The sequence below is a fragment of the Lutra lutra genome, chromosome 13 (genome assembly GCF_902655055.1).
Source record: "Lutra lutra chromosome 13, mLutLut1.2, whole genome shotgun sequence".
Taxonomy (NCBI): domain Eukaryota; kingdom Metazoa; phylum Chordata; class Mammalia; order Carnivora; family Mustelidae; genus Lutra; species Lutra lutra.
The window spans coordinates 5,914,848-5,942,093 of NC_062290.1; the positions used below are offsets into that span (position 1 = coordinate 5,914,848).

The window sequence follows — 27,246 nt, forward strand, 5'->3', positions numbered from 1 at the left end:
ATCTAATTTAAAAAATATTTTCAAATAAAATGTGAGCAAAGACAATTTATTTAAAAATGATAGTCTCTCAGTAAGCTTAAGCAAGCATGGTAACCACCATCCTCAGTGAAAAGAAGGATTAACCAAGAAGTGAAAGACTTCCTGTAGTTCTAGCCCAGCACATCCAGGCACAATCTAGAGTCACATGAACGCTTCTCTCCTTGGGCACTGGCAGAGAAGTCCAGATCTTGAGACATTTTATGTTTCCATTACCCAGGATGCCAAGGACATACTTTGAGTTCAAACTAGGCTTCAATGGGCAACATACCAGCACTGTAGCACACTCCCTTGTACTTCACAATGTTGTCATGCTGCAGGGATTTCAGGATTTCAATCTCCCTCTCAAAGTCTCTCAGGTGCTCCTCAGTACTGTGCTGGAGCTTCTTTACAGCCACCACCTCCCCAGTGTTGTCCTGCAGGGGGTCATACCGGCACATCTCCACGCTGCCAAAATTACCCTAAACAACACATCACAGCAGGATAGAGACCTCAAGTCTTCTAGACAAATTACGAATAAATTCAAATTATATAGACAATTCAGTATACAGTAGCTTGAATTAGCAGATGTATTTCTAAGCTTACATTAGGCAACTTTTAGGATAAGAAAAGGAAATAATATTCCACAGGTAGGCAGTAAATCTATAAATTTAATTTCTTCCAAAGAAATTACAGGCTGAAATATAAACAACTTCAAAAAGGCATTTAATCAAATCATGAACATGAATTATTAAGATAAGCCAAGAGATGGGACGCCTGGGTGGCTCAGTCGGTTAAGCCACTGCCTTCGACTCAGGCCATGATCCCAGGGTCCTGGGATGGAGTCCCACATTGGGCTCCTTGCTCAGTGGGGAGCCTGCCTCTATCTCTGCCTCTGCCTGCTTGTGCTCTCTATCTCTCTCTCTCTGACAAATAAATAAATTAAAAAAAAAATCTTTAAAAAAAAAAAGATAAGCCAAGAGACACGTCAGGGAATTCCTAAATCTCTATCACTAACTCCCATGAAGATCTTTGCTGCTTCACAATATACCTTTTGATATCACTGACAATGAGCTGGACGGAACAAGGAAGGGTCTATTATGGACTGAATGTCTGTGTTCCCCCCAAATTCCTGTGAGAAAACCTTAACCCTCAAAGTGAGTGTATTTGAAAACAGGGTCAGTGAAGACATGATGTTAAATGAGATCATAAAGGTGAGGCTGGTGCCTTTATAAAAAGAGGAAAGACACCAGATCTCTCTGCCATGTGAAGACACAGCCAAGAAGGTAGTCATATGGAAGCCAAGAAGAGAGTCCTCAATAGAAACTAAACCTTGCCAGCACTCTAATCTTAGGCTTTCAGCCTCCAGAACTGCAAGAAATTGTTGTTCAAGCCCCCAGCGATGGTATTTTGTTATGGCAACCTGAGCAAACTAATACAAGGTTGATTTATTTGCTCAAGGAAAGAAGAAATTTTAGGGCGCCCGGGCAGCTCAGTGAGTTAAGCGTCTGCCTTTGGCTCAGGTCACAATCTCAGGGTCCTGTGATGGATCCACTTCTCCCTTTCACTCTCCCTCTAGGCCCTCCCCACTCCTTCTCTCAATAAATAAACAAAATCTTAAAAAAAAAAAAAAAGGAAGATATTTTTAGCCTATCAGGATGTTTCCAAAAATTTTTAAAGGTCAATCCTTAACAAAATTAACTCTCTTTTTATTTAAGACTTACTGTCCAGATAGAATTGTTAGGTTGATACATAACATTTAAAATTAACTATTAGTTTTTTGCATTAATCTAATTAGTATATTATGGCATTACTGCTTTTCTACAATAAAACAATGTAGTCCTTGAGCTACAAGATGCTAAGTGACTGTATTTCCAGTTATATATGTAAAAGTCAAAAACAAAAACTAGGGGCACTCGGGTAGCTCAGTCAGATAAGCATCTGCCTCTAGCTCAGGTCATGACCCAGGGGTCCTGGGATCAAGCCCCGCATCAGGTTCGCTGCCCAGCAGGGAGCCTGCTTTCCCCTCTCCCTCTGCTTGCAGCTCCCCTTGCTTGTGTGCTTTCTCTGTCAAATAAATAAATAAAAATCTTAAAAATAAAAAACCACAACTAGACCATATATTAGTCTCAAAGTTAAGTCTCTTATTACAAAGACCACACAGTAAAGTGGATAAGACCTGGGACTCTGGAGTCTGATGACTGGGGCTAGAATCTTGTCCACAACTTATTCTCTTTGGGACCTTGGGCAAGTCACTTCTCTCTGTAATACCAGCTACCCCCACCTTAAACTGGAAGATAAATACCTATTTCATATTGCCTTGCTAAGAAATTATTCTAAAATACATTTTAAAAAAACACAGGCAGGAAATAACAGAGTTTTATATTCTTTCCCCCTACTTAACAATATGCTCATAAAATTTATTTTCCAATGCCACTGTATATTTCTTGAAAATGTGATTTTTAATTACTGTATATTAAGAATGTATTGATTTTTAAATTGAAAATAGAAATATATATAGTTAAGAGAAGTTTTAAAAATGGATTCATATCATTTCAATGATATTCATAAATACCTGTGTACATCTCTAATAAGGATACTCTTCTTATAAGCAGAATTAGCAGTTCAAAGGATATGGACATTTCAAAGGCCCCTGATACCTGCCGCAGCAGAATTTCTCTTAAAAGGGACACTGATTTAAGTTCTAATAGCAGTGGGAAAAATGTCAATTTTATCATATTCCTGACAACACTAAACACTGTAATTTTTCTAAATCTTTGTCACATTGATAGTCAGAAATCAATCTCACCGTTTTAATTTGGAATGCCTCTATTTTCTTTTGGAAGAAGATAAAAGCAAACACTGAGAGTGAAGAAATAGATTAAGGACAGGAAACCAGAAGGGAATGAAAATGTTTGGAATGGGCACCACAGGAGAAATCAAATCAGTGAGAATAAAAGAACTACCAATAAAAGAGTCCTAAGTACCAGCCAATGTTGGAAATCAATTTGCAACGGAGACCATAAACATTTATATCTGACTTGTTCTCACAGTGTTTGAGAGATGAACACTGGAATGGAAAAAAGTAATTGAGAATTTTATTGCTCCTATACAAGGAAACAACAGGAAAAGTAAAACAGATCATCAAGGGAGGGAAGGTGACAGAACTATGAATACAAGTAGAAGCAGAGTTTAAATGAGGTTTATCTAGTGTCGAAAAGATGGTAGCTAACAGGCTTCAGGAAGAAGAAAGGGTCAAAGACACTGGCAATAACAGAGATATCAAAGAAGGATTTATGTGTTGGGGAGAAACTAAAGATACAAAGTTATACTCAGAAAGGGAGATTTCAGGGTCTGATATTCCGTAAGAAAATTACTATAAGGGATTACAGAATTCAAAGTGCACTCATTCAGCAGAGACACGGATCTGAGGTAGAAAGGTTGAGGAATTTAAAAAGGGTATTGAATCGGTGCCCAAAATAATGGCAGAGGCAAGGTGAAGATGAAAACAGTGTGTGCCAAAAATACTCAAGGAATGTGGAGCATTAACCAAGATGCTGGCCAATGAGGAGGAGGGAATAATAACAATATTCACATGGGACTAAAAATGATGCCTAATAGTCTGATGTTTGAAATGTAGTAGCAGCAAGGTCCAGATCTGTGTGTCCCAGATCTGGACCATGGAGGAATAGGGAATAAAGAGGATTTTTTAAAAATTTACGTTTTGGGACGCCTGGGTGGCTCAGTTGGTTAAGCAGCTGCCTTCGGCTCAGGTCATGATCCCAGCGTCCTGGGATCGAGTCCCACATCGGGCTCCTTGCTCATCAGGGAGCCTGCTTCTCCCTCTGCCTCTGCCTGCCATTCTGTCTGCCTGTGCTTGCTCTCTCTCCCTCTCTCTCTCTGACAAATAAGTAAATAAAATCTTTTTAAAAAAAATTTATGTTTTAACTGAGATGAAGGTTTAAAAAGTTTTAGACACACTGTATACTAATAAGAAAGTGATGCTCTCAATAGCCTTATGGCCAAGATGCACAGTGTGGTCGGCAGCCTCTAAGATACCTTCCAATGTTCTCTAACTTTGACACTCATGCTCCTTTATAATCCCTTCCCCTTAACTGTGGGCTGAATTTATCACCTCATTTATAATGAACAGAACATGGCAAAAGTGGTGAGATTACTCCTGAGATTAGATTATAAAAAAACCATGGCTCCCACCTGAGGTGTCTGCTCTTAGCTGCCATGCTGTGCAGCAGGCAGCCCTGCAGAAAGGCCCCGTAAGTAAGACGGGAAGCAGATATTTGGAGGCCTGTCAATAGCCATGTGAGTGGAAGTAAATCTTCCCCAAGTCAAGTCTTCAGATGAGATGGCAAAGCCTGGAAGACAACTTGACTGTAGTCTTGCGAGAGACCCTGAGCCAAAACCACCCAGCTAAATTGCTCCCAAATTTCTAATTCCTAAACTAGGTGACAAGAAATGTTTGGTTTTGGCTGTTAAGTTTTAGGGTAATTTGTTACATAGAAATAGATAACTAATAGACCCAAAATGCCTGGATTTTCTCTTTCCAGTTTGTAAGCCACAACAAGATACAGAAGTCTACACTAACAAGCTTAGGAGAAAAAAGAAAGCTTACCACTTTAACTGGACTTGTTAAGAACTATGCTTTTCCTGGTCTTACTTAAAATACATAGGCTAGGCATGACTCTGTGAATTTTAGCAGATAGAGACTCTGTCTTGTTAACAAACACAGTCCAGTCAACATCTAGACTGTGGACAATGAGGGTAATTATTTCACCCTGAGATGACTAAAAAAGGAGACTGGTAGAAAAGTTTAATGATCCCTTTCTTTATTGTGTAACTAAAGCACCTCTACCATGAAAGAGTCCCATAATCAAATCAATAGGAGAAATACTGCCTAATTATCATCCATTTACAGATGTTCAACACACATTACATGTTAAAGATTCCAAAAGGTTTGTCAGTAAAAAGAGCTATTTATTTAACACAGCATTTCTCCAAACTGATGACTAAACCTTTTTTTCTTATAAACACTCCCTAAATTTTGTGTAAAGTGAATCTTAGAGAATCTCTAAAGACTTTTCCTTTCCTTTCCTTTCCTTTCTTTTTTTTAAGTAGGCTCCATGCTGGGCCCTAGTGCAGGACTTGAACTACTGACCCTGAGATCAAGTTCTGAGCTGAGATCAAGAGTTGAATACTTAAACGACTGAGCCACCCAGGTGTCCCTAAAGCCTTTATATTCTAAATAAAATGTTCTAGGATTATATGCTATTTAAAAAGCTTCTGACATCTTACCTTGCCAAGTTGCTGTAGAAATTTCAAGTGTCTCTCTTCAAATTGTGTAGGGTCTCGGTCTTCAAAAGCACCAGAAAACCCTAGGGCACTTATTCTCATATTTGGTAACATATCATTTTCTGTTAATAGTTCATAATCTGGAGAAATAAAGTATATTGCTACCATAAGTTGGCAAATTACATTTTTTGAGTTAAAATTATATATATTCAAGCTAACCAAAATAATCAGAATGAGTCAGAAATACTACATACAAATTGAAAGAGGACAACTCTAATAGTTTAAGCTATATTAATGACAGTCTTTTTTTATTACCCATAACCTAACAGGCTTTTAAAAAAGATTTTTGCAAAGGATAAATAATTTCCAACATAGGCAGTTTTGGTATTTATAATATTATTTTGACTTTTTTGATGAGAATGGCAAGTAGTATTGGAATAGGAAATACCTATGGGTCAGACATATAAATTTTATATTTACATTTTATAATGTATAATGTTTATAATGTACATTCAGCTATGTATTTTACAGGGCTGGATAAACAAAAACAACCCTACTTCATGTTTAGAAAACCACTCAATTATAAAATATATGAGCAGTTTAAAAATTGATTTTAAAAAGTCAAATAAGCCAGACTTCGGGAGTATAGTATTCATTAACTGGTAAAGTAAAATGGGGTTTTTGAAGAAGAACTCTCCATTAAAAATGGAGAGACTGTTTAACCAAGAGGAGTAGAATATGTATAAAATAGGAAAAGTCATACGAACATAAGAAACTAAGAAGATCTAAAAGACACTATACTGTACACCTGAAACTAATAGAACACTGTATGTTAACTAACTGAAATTAAAATAAAAACTTAAAGAAAAAAGACAAGGAACTTCCTGCAAGAGATTACAAAATTAGTAAAGATTTGTTAAATACAATAAAGATAGCTGGAATTTCAGTAACACTATTCCATCAATACATACCTGGAGTAAACAAACTATTAAGATCTCGTATGATGGCTCTGAAAGAAGGTCTGAAATCTGGTTCATAATCCATACAATTATTAATAAGATTTGCTAATTCTGTCCACTTTGGTGCAGGAAGCTGGTGCCTATCTTCGTAAAACTGTAGCTTCTATAATTAAAGAACCAGATAAGAATAAATTATAGAACGTGATATCAAGTTTATTCTTTAATGACAGGCTAGAAAGATACCAAGTCATGTGAATGAAAATCAAGGATCACAGAGTAATTCCAACGTCACAGTCAATAAAAACTTACTCTTTGAGAATCCAAAGCACTCAGAGGTTTATCTCCTCCACTGCAGATTTCCCACAAAGTGGTACCAAAACTCCATTTGTCTGTTGCCAAATTTAGATTTTTAGGATTTTCAATGCATTCAGGTGGTACCCATGGTATTCTCTCCTGAAGAACTTTTAAATTATAGGAACAAAGTATGGTAAAATAGTTCCCACAAGTAAACAATTCTTTTATATGCAGATAATTTTCAAACTCATTTGAATAATCAGGTCTTTTTGTTCAGGGTTGTGTGTTGTGTGCCTCATACAAAGCAGGTGTATACACTTAGGAGCTGGAAGGGACCTTGGAGAGCATCGAATTTAATATCTCAGATTAAACAATGTTAAAACTGAGACCCATAAAGACTAAATAATTTGCCCAAAGTCACAAAATTTGTTAGTAGCATGGAGAGAAGTAGAATTTTACACAACAAATCCTGGATCAACTAAACTTCCTTCCATTAAGTCACCATGTCTCAACTCGTGTCCATGTCTCAACTCGTGTCCTACTCTCTCTACCCCAAATTTTTTCCATAAAATTTGTCCTAAACTGCCTTTGGGTTTTTTTTTTTTTTAATTTCTTTACAATGCCCAAGTAGTAAAGGTAATGTTAACATCATTCTGAGCTGTTCTAATGACTAAACAGCAGTGGCAATTCTAACTTGTACATGAGAAAAGAAGGACCAACAGACAGATGAATGACTGAATTATACCAAGATACTATGAATACAGAACTGATATAGGTAGTTTCTACTAAGATCAGGGAATTTCCCCATAAAGTTGCTACGGTCTTTGACCCCATCAGAAAAACGCTATTCAAGGAAGGAGGGAACAATTTTAAATCCACTTTCTGGTAGTCTGGCATGGATGCACAGATAAAGCAAATAAAATGATATACAAGAATGAAGGATAATCTGTTTTATGTTTTCATATATTTTGCCAAAGCAATATGAATATTTTTGCTGTATAATTAAGAGATTAAAGAGTACAGGTTCCTTTCTCTTTAACCACATGAATAAATTTTCTCTTTCTTCATTTCTACTCCAAAGAGTAAAATTTTCCTGAATATACATTTTAAGATCCTATAACATTTTCTGCTGTATTATCTGTCTTCACTGTCAGATAAGCTATCAAGTTTCAATACAAGTTTCAATACTTCAATTGAACCAAGGGTTCAATAGGATACATCAATGCACAGAAGTTTATCAATTTAGAGTCTGTGTTTAGAATATGCAATTAGAGAAATTAGCTAAGATAATGAGATATAATTATACCATTATTAGTACCAAAAAAACTTTCAACTATGTGACTGAAATTTTTACTTTAATAGTGTTAAAGAGAAGGCTAACAAACACAAAAGAAAGATGTTTTCTAAGTTTTTAGAAGTCAGAATTAGCTGGATAATTAAATAAGATCTCAAAGTAGATAATATATCTTCTCAAATTTTTACTTAGTGACTGAAGAAAGAAAAATTTACATAATTTACTTGTGGTTCAAAAATGTATTAGAAAACGTCACATTAGAAAACAGATAAAATCTGAACTTCCATTCAAGTAGGGATTAAAACTGTTTTAAAAAAATCATCTTGTAGTCCATAATAACATGCTTATAAGAAAGAAGAAATGGAGAGAGACTAGGATGTAACTATAACTTAATTTGGATTGCTAAAAATGGTGGTTTTCTGATTAATCAAGAACATGTCAATAACAGAGCTTGAGAAAAAAATCAACAACATGCTTTTTATTCTATTCTCCAAGTACAGATGTGGGATCACTAGTGTTGTATACCTTAAACTAATGTAACGTTGTGGATCAACCACATTCAAATTTTAAAAAATTAAAAAATAAAAAGTTAAATGCGTTTCCTGTAGAACTTACTGTCCTTTGGCAAAACTGTAATACTAATGCCAGGATCACTAAGTTTGATGAAAGGAAGATTTCCTGTCTTCCTGTCTTCTTCTCTGATAAGCAGAATATTTTTGGCACACACATTCCCATGAACAAGTGCTTTTTCTTCCTAGTAAAGTTAAATGCACAGACATTCAAATATCAGTCTACAAATATTTGAAAACTTGTCCCAACATGGATTCAAAGAAAAAAATACGACAGTATTAACTAGTAAACATTTCTTTGGAAGCATGCTTTGAAATAAAGGTTTACGGCAGCACGGTGCTTTCTGTTTTACTTTTCAAATGACACAACAATCTACACCCATAATGAAAAGAATATGTTAAAACTACTCAGTGCCACTTCACTTTCTAAACCTGAGATTTTAAACAGTATGCCTTTCTAAAAAGTAAGTAAATATTGTTTCTGTTCAGCGGCCAGACACAGGTGCACTCTGAGGAGTCTGACCACCATTCTGCTTCTATGGCAACACCGCTTTCTCACCGGATATAATGTCCAATTGCCCACAAATACCCTAAGAAGGCATTTTCTGCGGGGATTTTCTGCTATCCATAAGTAGCACAACAGGTTTCTGCATATTTTTGCATATTTTTCTGCATATTTTAAATTCTCTAAACCCAAGTGACACAAATTGTTCATCAGCAATGTTAAGAGATTGATAAAATGACAAAACTCTTCCAAAAACATGATTTTTATATAAACAAATATATGCTTAAAATAATCTCTTATCTGTTTTTCAATGACTCAGCATTTATTTAATGTATTTCTTGGTCCTGAGTCAAGAACCTTTGTACATTGCTTCTTAAGACAGAACAGTAAGTTTTTGATAGACTATTATACTTATTACTTACTAGGAAATGCATGGCCCATGCCAACTGTTTAGCCACTTCAAGTTTCCATAATATATTTATAGAATTTTTATTCTTTTTCAGATATGTATCTAATGATCCAAATTTTACAAACTCTTGAACCAGAATATCTGCATTAAAATATAAAAATAAAAGGCTCAAGTACACTTACGATAAAAATATATATAATTTTAAAATTTATAAATATACAATTATATGTGGGTATTATAGATAAAGAGATTAAATTATGCAAAATTCATTAAAGTAAAGAAAGCTTAACAACTATACACCACTGTATTTTGGGGTTTAGTTTATTCACAATAGCAAGATGGTGAAATCTAAACAATTACATATATACAATATTATATACAATTACATATATTATATAATTATCTATAACATATATGTTATATACTGTCATTATTATGTTACTATATATTTTTATATTTACATATATATATTACTCCAGCATACCTCTATGTAGTAGTACTAAGTTATAGCTGGTTTTTTTTAAACAAATGAAAATTTCTCACCAAGTTAACTTCTCTTCCATGAAACTACAGTAGTGTCCCCTGCTTATCCGTGGTTTTGCTCTCCACGGTTTCAGCTACTCGTAGTCAACAGGTTCAGAAGTAGATGATCCTCTTTCCAACTTACTGTCAGAGGGTAATAACCTAATGCTGTGTCATATTGCCCACCCATGTCCTTCACCTCATTCCATCTCAGCACACAGGCATTTTATCATCTCACATCATTACAAGACAAGAAGTGTGAGTACAGTACAAATATGATATTTTGAGAGAGAAACCACATCAACTTTTATTACAGTAGTCTGCTATAACTGTTCTATTTTATTATTACTTATTGTTGTCATCTCTTAATTGTGCCTAATGTATAAACTCAGCTTTATCACAGATATATATATATATATATATATATATATATATATATATATATGAAAAAACTTAGTGTATATAAGGTTGGGTACTATCCTCGGTTTCAGGGATCCATTGGGGGTCTTAGAACAATATGCTGCAGGGCGCCTGGGTGGCTCAGTGGGTTAAAGCCTCTGCCTTCGGCTCAAGTCATGATCCTGGGGTCCTGGGATCGAGCCCCACATCGGGCTCTCTGCTCAGCAGGGAGCCCACTTCCCTTCCTCTCTCTGCCTGCCTCTCTGCCTACTTGTGATCTCTGTCAAATAAATAAATAAATCTTTAAAAAAAAAAAAGAACAATATGCTGCAGACCAAGAGGACTACTGTATTTAGACATCAAAACTTCCTGAGATTCTTCTTCTATATATAAAAATTTACAACAATGTCTATTTTGCAGGCATTAAGGAGAATTTGAGTTTGGACTCTATTCATCCTTTTAATTTATGCTGCCAAAAAGCAAAAATTAGTTTTGTACTGTTTTATCTTTAGAAGTGTATTTTAAATACACTATTAAGATATGTTTTGCTTCTAAAAAGTCCTCACTGCCTTTAAAACAGATAAAAATCCCCAGCCCTATTAGTACTGACCAAGTTTCCGAAAGCCAAGACTGTTTTTACATTAAGACATGTTATTTAATAATTAAACTGGGTGTAGGGTTTATTTATAGTCATCTAGTACTAATTTGTAATGCAATAAGCTCAGATTCTCAATTTCAAATCTAAATTTATTGAGATTATTTTACTGTTTCTAATGCTTAATAAACAGTAGGTTATATAAACGAGAAAAAAATTTGGGTTTTTTAATTATAAAAATGGAAATTAAAATAAAAAACCAAAAAAATTCAAGCAAAAAGTTTAACCACAGCATCACAATATATATATCTTTAAAGAAATTCTGACAGACTTTCACATTGTAATCCATGTTAATTCCTGGCCCAGTAAGTTAAGTGCCTATACTTCACCATGCCTATATTTCACATTTGTTTTTTTTTTTTGTTTTTTAATTAATTTTTTTATTTCCAGTGTTCTAGAATTCATCGTTTATGTACCACACCCAGTGCTCCATGCAATACGTGCCCTCCATAATACCCACCACCAGGCTCACATTTGTTTTAAAATGAATGATCTTGGGGCACCTAGGTGGCTCAGTCATTTAAGCATCTGCTTTGGGCTCCAGTCATGACCCCAGAGTCAAAGGATCAAGTCCTGCATCAGGCTCCCTGCCCAGTGGGGAGTCTGCTTCTCCTTCTCCCTTTTTCCCTCACCCTGCTTATGTGCTCTTTCTCTCTATCATATAAATAGATAAAATCTTTTTAAAAAAATGAACTAAAGTGCACGATCTTGGGGCATGGGGTGGCTCAGTTGGTCAAGCCTCTGACTCGGTTTTAGCTCAGGTCATGACCTCAGGGTTATATGATCAAGCCCTGTGTTGAGCCCAGAGTTGGGCTCTGTGCTGGGCGTGGAGCCTGTTTGGGACTGTCTGTCCCCATCTCCCTTGGCCCCTCCTTCCCCCAGATAAAAGTAAAAATAAAAATAAAAAGCATGATCTTACCTCAAATTTTGATTTTCCTTGGTCTAAAATTAAAATTACTTAGTTCTCACTTGGTATGTAACAACTTTGTTGTTAGTGACAAAAGTTAGTAACTTTGGACCTTGTTGGGTAACTAAAACAAATTTAATGAATGCTTTGCTGCCCAAGGTTAATTTAGAGAACAATCCATATACTAATAATTAAGAACTGACCACAGGTAAATTTATGGCAAGTGTCAAAAAAAGAAAGAAAATAAAAAAAAAAAATATCTAAGAGTTACAATGAACAAAAGCTTAATAAAACTTTTTTATGTGGCATTTAAGATCTATTTTACAGATACAACTGATTGTTGTAAGTCTCATTATTTTATGTATCATAAAAGAAAAACATAATTGAATTATGACATGCCACCGACTTTATCACACTTCCCAATTTCAGGTATTTTTAAATGTGAAAAAAGTACATCACAGAATCAATTAAATAAACCTAAAAGCAAGCATAAGAACTGGAATTACTTGCTCTGAAACACTGTTTTCAAACTTTAAAAAAAATTTTATTTCTTTCTTCCCTTAAATGGAAAATTATGAGAAATATCAATCAATAAAAAAGATAAATACAGAACTACTCTAGCTGGGAATAAGTGAGCAGAAGTCTCCATGACTGTAGTTAGATTTACTTTCACTTTATCAACCCCGAGATAACTGAAATATCTCCACAGAACAGATTTGAAAATCACTGCCTTTGAAATGATTATCAGTTTTCAAAGATATATGAAGAAATATTGCATAAATATGGATGCATATTTAATCTACATTATGAAGGAAAATGGAGAATTACATAAATAATTTTCTGAATATAAAGTTCATGAGTTTTTACGAACAGTCTAAATTTAGACATAGAATATACTGAATATCCAATCATTTTAGTCAGTTCCATTAAAAATTCAGTCTATCACTTATTTTTATGTTTTTTTCAATAATTCCAAAGAAACTTGTACTGAAATAGCTAGTTATTCCAGTGATACCAAACCAGCCATAATTCGTATTGCTATGGTTACCAGGAAAGGTTGTAAGACATTTGTTTACTCTAATACTCTACTATTTGGGCATTTTAACATAAGGTATGTTAACTGTCTACTGCATTTTAATTTCATTAAATGGCTTCCTTTTTTAGAAGACATAACTGAACAGTTTTTGATTTCAACAATATTTAACTCTTCTTAAATTATGGTTTATAGTGATACTTAGTTATAATCCTGAAATTAAATTTTCTCTATAAACAAAAATAGATGCTCTGAGAAGGCATAACATTACCATAAGGAAGTCTGTAGTTTTACTTACTCTCCTCCCCACAGACACACACTCCATAATTTAAAACTAGATGCTTGTGAGAAAGCTGACTCATCATGCTTGCTGCTTCAAAGAAAGACTAAGGGAAAAGAAAAACATACAAAAAATGCAAAAGAATTATTTTGTCTATAAATGTTCGAAGGTCAGAAAGATACTGTCTGCTGTATGAGAAATGCACTCTCTCCTATTCCCAGCAGGACTACAGATAAGGCTGTGTTGGTTCCCTTATATGGACCTGTGACTGCTCTCAACCTCGATGCTAGAGTTCATTCTGAGGAGACCCCTGAGTAAGCCTGGAATAAGAAATAGCAAAGAGAGAGTATGCAATAGTGGCACAGGGCCACATAAATGCTGCGAGATCAACAGACTTGGACCCCCAGCACCTGGGAGAGAGCACAGAGGCAGACACCAGAGACGGTGATAAGGGACTCAAGTAAATGGATGAGAGCTTCAAATAACTTCCCGAGGGATTAAGAATGTTCTCTGTGCAGATAAAATATGATAATTATGTCAGGAGACCAGCGTGGTATGACTATCACTCTAACTCAACCAACCTTTGACTAGAACTTCTGGGACAGCTGAGGAAGATCAAAATCACCAACACTGTGGTATTCTGGATTAGAAAAACACTCACTCAGATGTTTCACGTCACCTTCCACTAATATCATTTAAGACATTTTAAATGTCCTAAGTGTTTGTATGTCATGTTTTTGATGCCCTGCTATGTTAAGGATCCTGGCAACTAACGACTGGCTTTCTGCTGGCTAGCATCTCTGGATGATGTCCAGAGCCATCAATATTTCACCTAGAGTGTCCCTTAGTACAGTGCCTGTCAAAAATTTTAAAAAATAAGCTGTGAAGGAAATCTGTGGGACCCGTAAAACATTGGAGAGCCAAGTTTGAAAGCTCCTGCCTTAATACATGCAGAGATGTACTAATACCCATAATACAATGTTAAGAGTAATTAATTTGGAAATAAGTTATTATCAAAAAAATTCTAGGGAAGCCTTGGTGGCTCAGTCAGCTAAGCTTTTGCCTTTGGCTCAGGTCATAATCCCAGGGTGCTGGGATTGAGCCTCACATCACATGGGGCTCCCTGCTCAGTGGGGAGCCTGCTTCTCCCTCTGCCTGCTGCTCCCCCACTTGTGCTCACTCTCTCTCTGACAAATAAATATAATCTTTAAAAAAATTCTATAATTTCTTATAGCCTCCCCCAGAAAGCATCCTCAGAAAGGTCCTTGAAATAATATAATTTCAAAAATTACAGTTTTGAAGAGATCCATGCATGAATGTGTTCTGTCAGTATGAGAGCGTATGTTTAAATATCAGAAACTACATAAGCTACACAAAGTATATACATACCTCGGAATAGTTTCTGTGAGCTTTATCCAGAACTTTTAAAAGAACTTCTGTTTCATGTAGTTGACCATAATCTCCTACTTCTCTCCTTATACCTTTAAAAATTTTTGTAAAAGTGCCTTGGCCAAGGCTTTCATTCTTCAAAAGAAAAAAGGGGGAAAAAAAAAAGAATGAAGAAAGATGTAGGAATTAGGAAACATGTTTAATGACAAGAGTTTTTAAAAATCCATGAGCAAATACTAATTGTATTCTGTAATAAAAGACAGAACAGAAGGATTAATGAATAAAGTACATTTTGGTTCTACCATGTTCTTAAACCCCCTGAAATTAGCTATAATTATCACTTTATTTTTACAGTGTCAGTGTTTACCTACACTTACGTATATACGAATACTTCTGTCTGCCTCTAGAAACAGAGAAGGCAGTACAGTATGGTCTACGGAGGCAGAAGGTGGATTGTTCCCCATCACCACTTCCTAGCTGTGTGACCTCAGACAGGCTTAATGTATCTCTCTGAGCTGCAGCTATCCTGGTCTCCTCCTCTGAGGAATGGGAAGAATCATTTTTCCATAGTGTTGTTATGAACAATAAATGAATGAACACATGAAAGCACAGAGTACAGTCCATGACATATAGTAAATGCTCAATTAAGTGTTCATCATTACTACTATTACTAGAACTTCTTGCATGTCCTTAAAATTGTTGAAAGCCTGGGCGCTAAAGTAGTGTCGCTCGTGTTCAAACTGAAGCTCTACTGTTACTAGTTTTGTGACATTAAGTCATGTAGCAACTCTTTGTTTGCTGTTACACACATGGGGATCCCTATCTTTATAATTCTGTATAATTCTATCTACTATTTCTTTATGGGACTCCGACATCAGTTGGTCTTTCTCATTTTCCCTCTCCTTGTCCCTGAAGCTCTCTTTCATAATTTCCATTTCTTCCTCCCTATCTGCTGTTAACTGAGTAATTTTCAGGTCTATTTTGTAATTCACTAATTCTCCCTTCAATCATGAGTAATCTGCTTTCTATCTTGTCTGTTTTAATGTCAATGAGCATATTTTTTCATCTCTATACTTTTCTTTCTCCAAATCATTCTGGTCTTTTTGATAATGTCTTGATTCTTTTCCATGTTTTTAACTCCATTTGTTTCTTTAAACATGTACATGTATTTTATCATGTCAATCTGAAAAGTCTGTTATATGAAGTTCTTGGAGGTCTAATTTTGATGTTTGTTGGTCTGCTGACTCTTGCTTAATCCTGAGTTATTTCCATGTATATTTTAAAATTTTTTACTAAACACTCATGTTTAGAGTAGTTTATTTGAGGGGATCCTGGATGGCAAAGGTCAAGAGTAAGTTCGTTCAAAAAGATTTTGTATTTGCTTCTTCCAAGCATCACAGGGTACTACTAGGAGAATACTTCTTTTTATTTTAATTTATTGGCTTAGGGTTTCTCAGATTATGCAGATGGTATAAAGAAATCTAAATTGAAAAGCTTATGGTTACAAATTCTCAGAAGACACTTCCTAAGAGCCCAACTAAAACAGACAACACTCCTTTTTTTCTTTTTCTAGTGGGTGAATTTTTCATAATCCATGTTGTTTCACTGAGGATGTATTTACTTGAGGGTCCTGACTTTATTCAGAGATGGTCTCACTTTTAACTCCTGGTCTTATGTAGGTCTTAAGGCTTGGCGCATCTTTGTGTTGCTTTTAGATCTTAATTCCCTTGATTAGTGAAACTAATGCCCACCCCCTAACATGTTCCACAGCCCAAACATCAGCTCTAAGTACACTCTGTCTTCAGTTCCTTAACTATTTTTAACCCCTTGCATTTCCCTTACTTCCTTGAGAACTTGAGAATTAAGACACAGGTCTTTTGTAGACAAAGCTTTTTAATTTTTAAATTAAGATTCACAAAGGAATATTTTTAAATTCTTAAAAAGAGAATAAAATTCCTTTCTTAAAATAATTAGTTTAGCTAATTTCTAACTAAAGTTTGGTATCACATTTGCATAAGAAATAAAAATATTTAAACTGAAATAAATTTTTTAATTTATAGGTTTAACAGAATAATTCCAAATGTCCCATGAATGTAATGTGGGATAGGAAGTTAAGAAAACAGTTGTTTTAAAGGACAAAAAAGATAATAGTTAGCACCTAATGACTTACAAACATCAAATCTTCATTTCTGATTTTGTGAAACACCATTTGGTTCACATTATTATGCCTCTGTAATGTTGGTGATGTGGGAACATCAGAAACGCCACTGGTTCTGAAGACTAGAAGGTTTGATTTATCTGATACCAAAAAAAAAAAAAAAAAAAAAAACCAGAAGAAAAGAAGCAATGAAAAAAATGTATATAACCAAAATACATTGAGGATATAAACTGCTCCAAAGAAGAAAATAAAATTTGTTCTATATATAAAAAACACTTGACAACTTGTTAATTTTTTTAATAAATAGAAATTTGTTTTAGGAATTTACTCACTGAACTTTGATATATTTTAATGAGTTATTTGAAACTTTCAAAATTGTAATGATTCCTTCAATTAATATAATTTTTCAAAAGCATAGAAATTAAAATTCTAAAAGAGTATGAAGGTTTTACTTAGAAAAACATAGGAGAATCTGGTAGTGAAGTCTTTCATAGTTCAGTCAGTAAGTGATGGATTTTATACCATGCAGTTACCATTTCTATTTTTTCTTTTTTTTTTTTTAAGATTTTTTATTTATTTATTTGACAGAGAGAGATCACAAGTAGGCAGAGAGGCAGGCAGAGAGAGAGGAAGGGAAGCAGGCTTCCTGCTGAGCAGCGAGCCCGATGCGGGACTCGATCCCAGGACTCTGGGATCATGACCTGATCCGAAGGCAGCGGCTTAACCCACTGAGCCACCCAGGCGCCCCGCAGTTACCATTTCTTAAATGCCATTTCAGAATTATAGGATTTCAGGTCATTACTAGACAACCTAAATCAAACTGAACAATCCTTTCTGAGGATGCTCATATGAGACAATGAGACAAAATTCTGTTTTTTCAAGCAGCTTCTTTTCTATTTCCTTTGAAAGCAATATACTGAAGATGCCTCCTACCATACAGATAATCCATGACGAGTATTTTAAAACTAACAAGAAAATTATTTTACCTTTCAACTTTGGGGGACAACATTTAGTAAACTGGAAAATTATACTGTCTGAGCGAACAGTTTCCATCTGGTAGCAATTCAAAAGATCTTTAAGGTTACTGAAGTTCTTCTTGGTCCCACTGAGGTTGTATTCTCCATTCTCATTCTTTGTAATCAAACAGTGCTTATATTCGATGGCATTTTCTTGCTATATAAGTTTAATTATAAAAGAAACAGAGGCAAAATCACAATGGTCAAACAGTAATTATTGTGACAAAAATGTTATCACAAAAACACCCAACAGAACATTTAGACATTTGAACTCTGAATCTTAATGTAGTACTGGTATAGGGTGATAGGAGTGCCTGGTTCCTCAAAAAGGTATCTGATGATAATTACCTACCCCTACCATAAATGGCTTAACGGTCGATTTTCTCAAAAAGCAAATAAGAAAGCAATGGTAATTAGCAATAATAATACTATCCTTAACGGTTTTCGATCATTTACAAGATAAAATCTAAAACTATTTTACATCATAAGGCCTTCCATGGGCTGGCTTCTGATACCATCTCCAACTTCACCATCTACCATTGCCGACATACAACCTATGTTCCAGCTATACTAAGCGAATTCAAAAATTTCAAGCAAATGCCATGTTGTTTCATGCCTTGATAAATGTACATGCATGCTATCTCTTTACCTATGAATATATATCCTCTCCTTCTGAGCAATGGACTTTTAGACATTTCTTAACAGCCAGTTCAAGTATCTTCTTTTCTGTGAGGTCCTCCTTAACGACCCTGACCTCACCTCACAAGCAGAGGTGATTACCCATTCATTGTGCCACTACTGTATCTACACAGCTACCTCTCATATGGCGATTTTAATATTCTTCAGCTTTTCAATGTCTGTTTTATGTACTATACGATGAACTTCTTCATCTATTTTTTGAGTTTCTTACTAGCATATTCAACCTCCATGGGACCATTTATAAAAAAAAAAAAATGGACAAAATACCTTAAGTCTTCTTTACCCTAAAAGTATTTGCTGGGGTGGGGCACCTGGGTTGCTCAGTCAGTTAAGCGTCTGCCTTCCACTCAGGTTATGATCTCAGGTTCCTGGGATCAAAACCCACACCAGGCTCCCTGCTCAACAGGGAGTCTGCTTCTCCCTTTCATTCTGTCCCTCCCCATGTGCTCACTCTCTCTCTCTCTCTCTTTCAAATAAATAAATAAATAAAATCTTAAAAAAAAAAAAAAGCACTTTCTTAATTGTAACCCTTTGTTATTGTCTATATTAAACAATTACAGTGATCAATTTAATACTTTTTAGGTATATCTTCCTACTTTTTCCAAAAGATATATTTCTTAAAGCAAGATTATATCATACACTCTCTAATATAACAGTCTTCATATTAGGCTAAGCAAATACAGTAAACATAAAAAAATACATTTTGAATTGATAATTGAATATAATGGACTGTTGTATTAAAAGATGCAATGAAATTAGGATAGATTATTAGTATTATACGATGCTAAACACATTGAGTAACCTACCTTTTGTATTTATGGACAATTAATCTATTCTATATGCTAAATATGAACGCATTTTCTAAAAGTTAAAATAACTGAATAACCAAATCCTCATGCTATACTTTGGAAAAGTAAGATAAATTTTGGAACCTGCTATAAAGTTTCTCAAGATTTATACCAAAAACTATGTTATAAGCGATAGTATCTTTTTAAATATTTTGGGTAATAAACAATCTTAGGAAAGATCCAAAATTATCTGTATTAATAGTGTGGTTTTTTGTAGTATTATCTTTAAAACAAATATGATGTAGACCCTTATTCTGAATACTGGAAAATCACTAGTTAAAAATGCTCTGTTTGTTTGTCATCAACCTATTTCACACTAATCCTGTAACCACCACCAGTAAAAGCAAAATTTTCTTTTGATTCCTTTAGTTCTATGTGTCTTTGTAAAGATCTCCATTTTTGTGAAAAGAGACTTGAAGAGACTTGAAAAAATATGACACACTAGTAACATCCAAACATCAAAAATAAATTCCAAATATAGACATTAAAAATAACTTTATATTTTTATAAAAAGTCTAGAAATTATATCTTATTTATTGATACAGAATCCCTAAGAGAAACTAAGCATTTTTATGCTAGTTATCATATCCAGAGCTGTAATTCTGAGTATTAAAAAAAAGAAACAATGGTAGATCAACAAGAAGGGGGAATTACACAGACTAAATAAAGATGTTACATGTGCCAGAGGAAGAGAGTGGAATGGGAAATAAAATTTAAAAAAGAAAAATGTCACCATTAATGAGAAATACTAACCTCAACAGCAAAAGTCAGAAAATACTTATTAAAGTCCTTAGGACTGCATCGAAGTACGTAGAGTCCAGTCTGATTACCTGCTTTCTTCAGTTTACTGATGGCAAAATCCATTCTAAAGGTAAAGAAGTAACTTGAATGATAATGTAGCAAGTGCCATGACATTAAGACCAAAATGTCATCTAAGAGATCAAAAGTCAAATCTGAAAGTCTGAGAATTTTAAGTTTCCTCTACTTTATATGTTTATCAGTTATCTTACAAGCAAAAAGGAAAAACATTGAAGCACCAAGCTATTTTGCAATAAGTTCAAACCAATTCAACAGATTTTAAAAACAAACAAAAGGGATTATAAGACACACAAAATCACTAAGAACATTTCATTCATTTGAATTTTCTGCCTTCTAATTAAAAATTTAGTATTTTAAAAACCATATTTACGGGGCACCTGGGTGGCTCAGTGGGTTAAAGCCTCTGCCTTGGCTCGGGTCATGATCCCAGGGTCCTGGGATCGAGCCCCACGTCTGGCTCTCTGCTCAGCGGGGAGCCTGCTTCATCCTCTCTCTCTGCCTGCCTCTCTGCCTACTTGTGATCTCTGTCTGTCCAATGAATAAATATTAAAAAAAAAAAAAAAAAAAAACCATATTTACTCCTACCATGCAAACAATATATTGTAAAACACTTGCGTCTTTTCTACATAGCAATTACTAATATAAAAATTCATATGGATTATTTTAATATTTAATATAATACCAAAATATAATAGAAGATCTATGGCAGGTGACAAAAACTACTGATTTTCAAAATGTGCTATGTTTTGTTGAAGTTGAACATCTTGAAATAAAAGCCAAATGTAATCTATATGAAAGCAAGAAAAATCTGTTTCATTCATCACTGTATTTCTCATACATAAACCAGTGACACATATTAGATACCCAGTAAATGTTCTATAAATAAATGAAAGAACGCTTGAATGGATGGATAAATAACACATGAAAGAATTAATGGTAGGAGTTTTTAAATACTAACCACCTAAGTTATAGAATAATACTTATATAGAACAATACTTATATAGAACTTATACAGTATAATACTTATTAAACAGATAATAGGTATAAGACAGAATCAAGTCTTAAACATCAGTCAGGATATGTTTTCAAATATTTAACTAAGGGTAGGTTAATGTCAAGACACACATGCTCACAAACTCAGACTACTTCTGCTCGAGTGTTTCAAGCCCGGTGCCAATCACTAAAGTACATACTGGCTGAGAGATAACTAGAACTTGGGCAAAACAAATGTTATGCATGATAGTTGGCTTTATCCGGCATTAAAGTAAAGGTCTGTAACTGTGCAGATCCATGTGGTAGCTAATAGCCGCACGTTGCTATTTAAATATAGTTATTAGGGGCGCCTGGGTGGCTCAGTGGTTAAAGCCTCTGCCTTCGGCTCAGGTCATGATCTCAGGGTCCTGGGATCGAGTCCCGCATCGGGCTCTCTGCTCGGCAGGGAGCCTGCCTCCTCCTGTCTCTCTCTGCCTGCCTCTCTGCCTACTTGTGATCTGTCTGTCAAATAAATTAAAAAAAAAAAAATCTTAAATATAGTTATTAAATTTAAAGATTCAGTTTCTCAGGGCACATGGGTGGCTTAGTCAGTTAAGCATCTGACTCTTGCCCTCAGCTCAGGTCTTGATCTCAGGTTTGTGAGTTTAAGCCTCACCCAGCAGGGAGCCTACTTAAAAAAATTAATAAATAAAAGAAAATAAATTAAAATTCAGTTTCCTCAGTTATACTAGTGGCTACTGCATTACACAGCAGAGAAATGAAACATCTTCATTTGCATCACTGCAGAAAGTACTACCCAGCAGTAGTCTCAGAAAGAGGGACATCATGTACATCTTGTGTTCAAAGCTTTCAGTAGAGGGAGCTGGATTATCCAAAAATAATAACAATTATCAAATTTTGCATTGTTTCCTCTACAGTATTTCAAAATTAATGAAGTATAAGTTGGAGGATTTTTTTTTTTAAAAATTAACACCCAAGAATTACTTAAACGCACCAATGCAACAAAATGCCAGACTGTACAATTAAGTATTATAGAGTGGAATACAGGCAGCAAATGATATCCTAAAGAATTCTAATTATTATGTAATCTAATTGCAAACAGACTTTTGTTTAAAAAAAAAAAATACATAAGATAGTATTTTGTTCCTCAACCCCTAAACCTACATGTATCATTTCATTATGTAAAATTCTATCAGTATCTCATTGACTTTTTAAAAAATTTACTTTTAAAGTCAGTATCACTCACAAAATTGGGCCATGACAGTTGCTTTGTATATTTTCAAGGACCATTGGAGGTGCTACTTCTTTACAGAGGTAATGATGTGCATCTGCAGTTAATCTATAATAGCCATCAATTAATGACACAAAGGACAAAGCTTCTTTTAATGAGCTAAGTTCAATTTCCTAAACAAAGAAAAGAAAAGGAAATAATCAGTACCATTTGGAAAGTCAACTACATGTTACATATTAAAAATTCATTTCATGTTGTTAGATTAATTCAAATTAATTTTCTTCTAAATTGCTCAAATGTCTTTTGTGGCTCCCAAATTACCCAATCTGAATTGTAAGTTCTTGTGTATGATATTTAAGACCCTCTCAAATATGGGCTAATATTTTTCCAGTTCACTTTTCATCCATAATTTTACTATATTTCCCAATAACCCTATTAGACAAATATGTCAGTCATCTCAATGAGAAATCTATCTAGTCTGATACAAAAGTTGGTACTAATTAGAAATAATGAGCATTTATTTTTACTCACCAAGTATACATGGCTAAGGTTAAAACATCCATGACATAAGTTCAAAGGTATGTAGTCTAAACCAAATCATACATAGGTATGTTATGATTGTATCATACATACGTAAGTGAGCATATAATCAGCCTAAAATGCAACATCTAATGGATAAATACCTTAGTTAATGAAAGAAGCAACTTCTCCTCAAATCAGGAGTAAGACAGAAAGCCCAATACTTAATGCATTGCATAGTACTTAATTAACATAATCAGGCCACAGAAAGAAATATAAGAATAGAAATTGGAAACAAGGAGGTAGAACAATCTCAATTTGGAGATTATATGATTGTATACTTGGGGAGTACAAAAGAAGACAATTATAAAATTACTACAACACAAAGATTAATTCCTTAAGACAGTAGGATACAAAAAACAGCTTTCACATATGTAAAAAATATTCAATTAGATTATATAATGAAAAAATAGCCTCTTTTATACCAGTACATACACAAAGACAGTATCTAATATTAAACTTCACCAAAAAATGAGCAAAATCATTTTTAAAATACTTCAAAACGCTATTGTTAAAATGTAACTTTTTATTTGAATATAGAGATTTACCATGTTATTGGGTAGGAAAATTCAACATCATAAAGTTGTAAAAATCCTCCCTAAATTAATTTTCTAATTTGTCACAATCCCAACAAAAATACCAACAGGTACTGGCAGAAAAACAAGACAAATATGAGATTCAGAAAACCAGTGATCCAAGTAAAAACAGACAAGATAACTCCCAGGGTGATAAGAGAAGGATGCCCAAAGATGACAGCCGTGAAGGTCAAAAGAACTTCCAGTCCAGATGAGAGAGCAACACCAGTGATCTCAAAGTGACTTTTCCAGGAAAGAAACAGAAGTCATATAAGGTTTGACTATGTAAAAAGATGTGTTGAGAAATGAGCTACTTCACAGAGTGCTCATAGGAAATAGAAAGAGATACAGAGAAAGGATACATACGAAGGAAAAAAGTTGAAGTAATGATTAATCCCCAGAAAAACAAAAACCCTGTGTAAGAATGGAAATGTGATTATAGAATACTACTACTTGCCTCAGCAATGAACAATATTTAGTCATAATAAGAACACAGAATACAGATTTATCCCAAAAGTGTAATGAGAGAAGTGTGTGATATATCAGAACTATAACAGGTATTTACCTAACATAATTAGGCCATAAAAATAGGTACTAGGGATGCCTGGATGGCTCAGTTGATTAAGGGCCCAACTCTGGATTTTGGCTCCGGTCATGACCTCAGGGTTGTGAGAGTGAGCCCCATGTCTGGCTCCGCACTGGGCATGGAGCCTGCTTAAGATTTTCTCCCTCTCCCTCTGCCCCTCCCCATACCTGCTCAAGCTTTTTCTTTCTCTCTCTCTCTCTCTCTCTCTCAAAAAATAAAAAAAAATTTAAAAATAGGTACTAAAAAAGATACCATAAACAATGTTAAAAGACTGGGGAACTGTAAATCTGTACATCAAAGGATTAATATGCAATATATATAGAGAGAGAGAAAAAAAAGCTATAAATCAATTAAAAATAGAAAAGAAAATTAGTCAAAACATATGAAAAGATAATACACAATACAGAGACACAAACAGCTGGTCTGTAAACACAGAGAAATTTCTCCAACTCAGGTTTATAATTAAGGAAATGAAATATAACATAGGATAGAAATTTTTGTCCCATCAGTTTGGCAAAATATTTAAAAATTGATAACATCCAAAGACGCTGCAATGAACATGGGGGTACAAATATCTCTTTGAGGTAGTGATTCTGTTTCCTTTGGATATATACCCAGAACAGAAGAGCTAAATCAAGATGCTAAATTTCATGAAATGTATTTTACCATATTTTTTTTAAAGAGAAAAAGACAAAGAAAAATGTCAGAGTAAAGAGTAAAAGGATTTTTTTTAAAAGTGTAACCAATATATAAAACTGGAAAAAGGAAATAATAAGCAAAAATTTATTTCTCATATCTAGCAATAATGTGTTAGAAAAATATATATTAAGAAAAGGTTCTGAATCCTATTAAGTGACAGAAAAAGCATAATATATCATGAATAAAATTCAGGAAGAAACATGATGTATCGATATGAATAAAACCATCAAGTTACTGAAATACAAGGACGCCCGGATGGCTCCCAGTTTGTTAAGCGTCTGCCTTCGGCTTAGGTCGTGATCCCAGGACCCCCAGATCAAGCCCCGCATTGGGCTCCCTGCTCATGGGGAACCTGTTTCTCCCTCTGCCTGCTGCTCTTTACTTGTGCTCTCTCTCTCTCTGTCAAATAAATAAATAAAATCTTAGAGGACAAAAATTTACTGAAAAACATAATACTTGGATACAAGGAGAAATACGATGTATCCCTTAAATAGGAAATGTAATATGGTAAATATACATTCTTCCCAAATTAATCTTTAGAGGGATTCTAACAAAATGTAAATGCAATACTTTGAGGAACTTCAGGACTACTCAACAAACGGCACCGTCACAGTGATGGGCTTAAGTTGTCAAATCATGCATTTGGTTTTACACAGGTCCTATCACTTAACTGATACTATGATCTTGGAAAGTTACTTAACCTCTCTATGTTGCAGACTTAAAAATAAAGCCAAGAGGTCAAAATACCATCCCATAAAGAAGTTCCTTATGTTACTACACAATGTTCACATAAGTATAAATAAACTCTTCTAGAAATACTTACTCTTTTATAAATACCACATTTACAGAACGAAGGCATACCCTGTTTCAGTGCAATTCATTTAGTGCATTTCTCAGATACTGTCTTTTTTAAAAACAAACACACACATTGAAGGTTTGTGGAAACCCTGCATCAAAAGCAAGTCTATCAGTGCCACCTTTCCCATAGCACTTGCTCATACTTATCTTGGAGATGAACAATGAGACTACTGTTTTCATGCCTACTAACATGACATCCATTCAGCAGCCTGTGGATCAAGGAGTCATTTTAATATTCAAGTCTTATTATTTAAGAAATACATTTCTTAAGGCTATTGCTGCCATAGATGGTGATTCCTCTGTCAGATCTGAGCCATCAACTGAAAACCTTCCAGAAAGGAGTCAACATTCCAGATGTCAGTTAGAATACTTGTGATTCATGGGAAGAGGTCTTCATCAACATGAAGAGGTATTTGGAAGAAGGTGATTCCAACCTTCACAGAGGACTTTGAGGTCTTCAAGACTTCAGGGGAAGAAGTAATTGCAGTAGTGGTGGAAATAGCAAAAGAATCAGAAGTGGAGCTGAAAATGTGGGACACATGGGTGGCTCAATCAGCTGAGCCTCTGAGTCATAATTTCAGCTCAGGTCATGATCTCATGGGTCCTGGGATTGAGCCCCACATCAGGCTCTGTGCTTGGTGAGGAGCCTGCTTGGATTCTCTGCCTCTCTTTCTCCCCTACCCCTGATTGCACATGGGTGCTCTAGTTCTCTCTCTTTCTCTCCCTCTCTCTCAAATAAATAAAATCTTTTAAAAAATAAAAAATTTAAATGTGGCTGCAATTTCCTGATAGAACTTGAATGGATAAGGAGCTGCTACCAATGGATGAGCAAAGAAAGTGTTTTTTTTTTAAAAAATGGAACCTCCTTGTGGTGAAAATGTGAAGATTATTGAAAGAGTAAGAAAGGATTTAGAATATTACCTCAACTTAGTTGAAAGAGCAGCAACTTGGTTTGAGAGGATAGACTCTAGTTTTGAAAGAAATTCTCATGTGGGTAAAAAGCTATCAAGCAAAAAGACCTCAACGTGAGGCAGGAATCTTATCAAAATCCTAGAGGACATCACAGGCAATAACCTCTTCGACATAGGCCATAGCAACTTCTTTCAATATACGTCTCCAAAGGTAAAGGAAACAAAAGCAAAAATGAACTTTTGGGACTTCATCAAGATCAAAAGCTTCTGCACAGCAAAGGAAACAGTCAACAAAACAAAGAGGCAACCCATGGAATGGGAGAAGATATTTGCAAATGACACTACAGACAAAGGGGTGATATCCAAGATCTATAAAGAACTCCTCAAACTCAACATACATAAAAAAGATAATCATGTCAAAAAATGGGCAGAAGACATGAACAGACACTTCTCCAAAGAAGACATACAAATGGCTGACAGACACATGAAAATGTTCATCATCATTACCCATCAGGGAGATTCAAAACAAAACCAAATTGGTACCAACTTACACCAGTTAGAATGGCCAAAATTAACAAGACAGTAAACAAGTGTTGGAGAGGATGTGGAGAAAGAGGAATCCTGGCTTAGAACCCTCTTACACTGTTGGTGGGAATGCAAGTTGGTGCAGCCACTTTGGAAAACAGTGTGGAGATTCTTTAAGAAATTAAAAATAGAGCTTCCCTATGACCCTGCAA

The 27,246-nt window shown here is 34.8% G+C and overlaps 1 protein-coding gene across 2 annotated transcripts in view; it reads right to left on the bottom strand.

The window, feature by feature from the left end:
* JAK2 (Janus kinase 2) overlaps positions 1-27,246 on the bottom strand; it is a 139,887-nt gene that overhangs the window by 13,485 nt on the left and 99,156 nt on the right. For both annotated transcript variants that reach the window (XM_047700910.1, XM_047700909.1), the window contains exons 9-20: positions 22,317-22,474; positions 20,012-20,123; positions 17,682-17,868; positions 16,708-16,835; positions 14,538-14,672; positions 13,167-13,254; positions 9,366-9,493; positions 8,485-8,623; positions 6,591-6,742; positions 6,294-6,444; positions 5,326-5,462; positions 308-497 (exon numbers count right to left, since the gene is read on the bottom strand). In XM_047700910.1, coding sequence (XP_047556866.1) covers positions 308-497; positions 5,326-5,462; positions 6,294-6,444; positions 6,591-6,742; positions 8,485-8,623; positions 9,366-9,493; positions 13,167-13,254; positions 14,538-14,672; positions 16,708-16,835; positions 17,682-17,868; positions 20,012-20,123; positions 22,317-22,474 — 1,705 coding nt within the window. The remainder of the gene's footprint in view (positions 1-307; positions 498-5,325; positions 5,463-6,293; positions 6,445-6,590; positions 6,743-8,484; positions 8,624-9,365; positions 9,494-13,166; positions 13,255-14,537; positions 14,673-16,707; positions 16,836-17,681; positions 17,869-20,011; positions 20,124-22,316; positions 22,475-27,246) is intronic.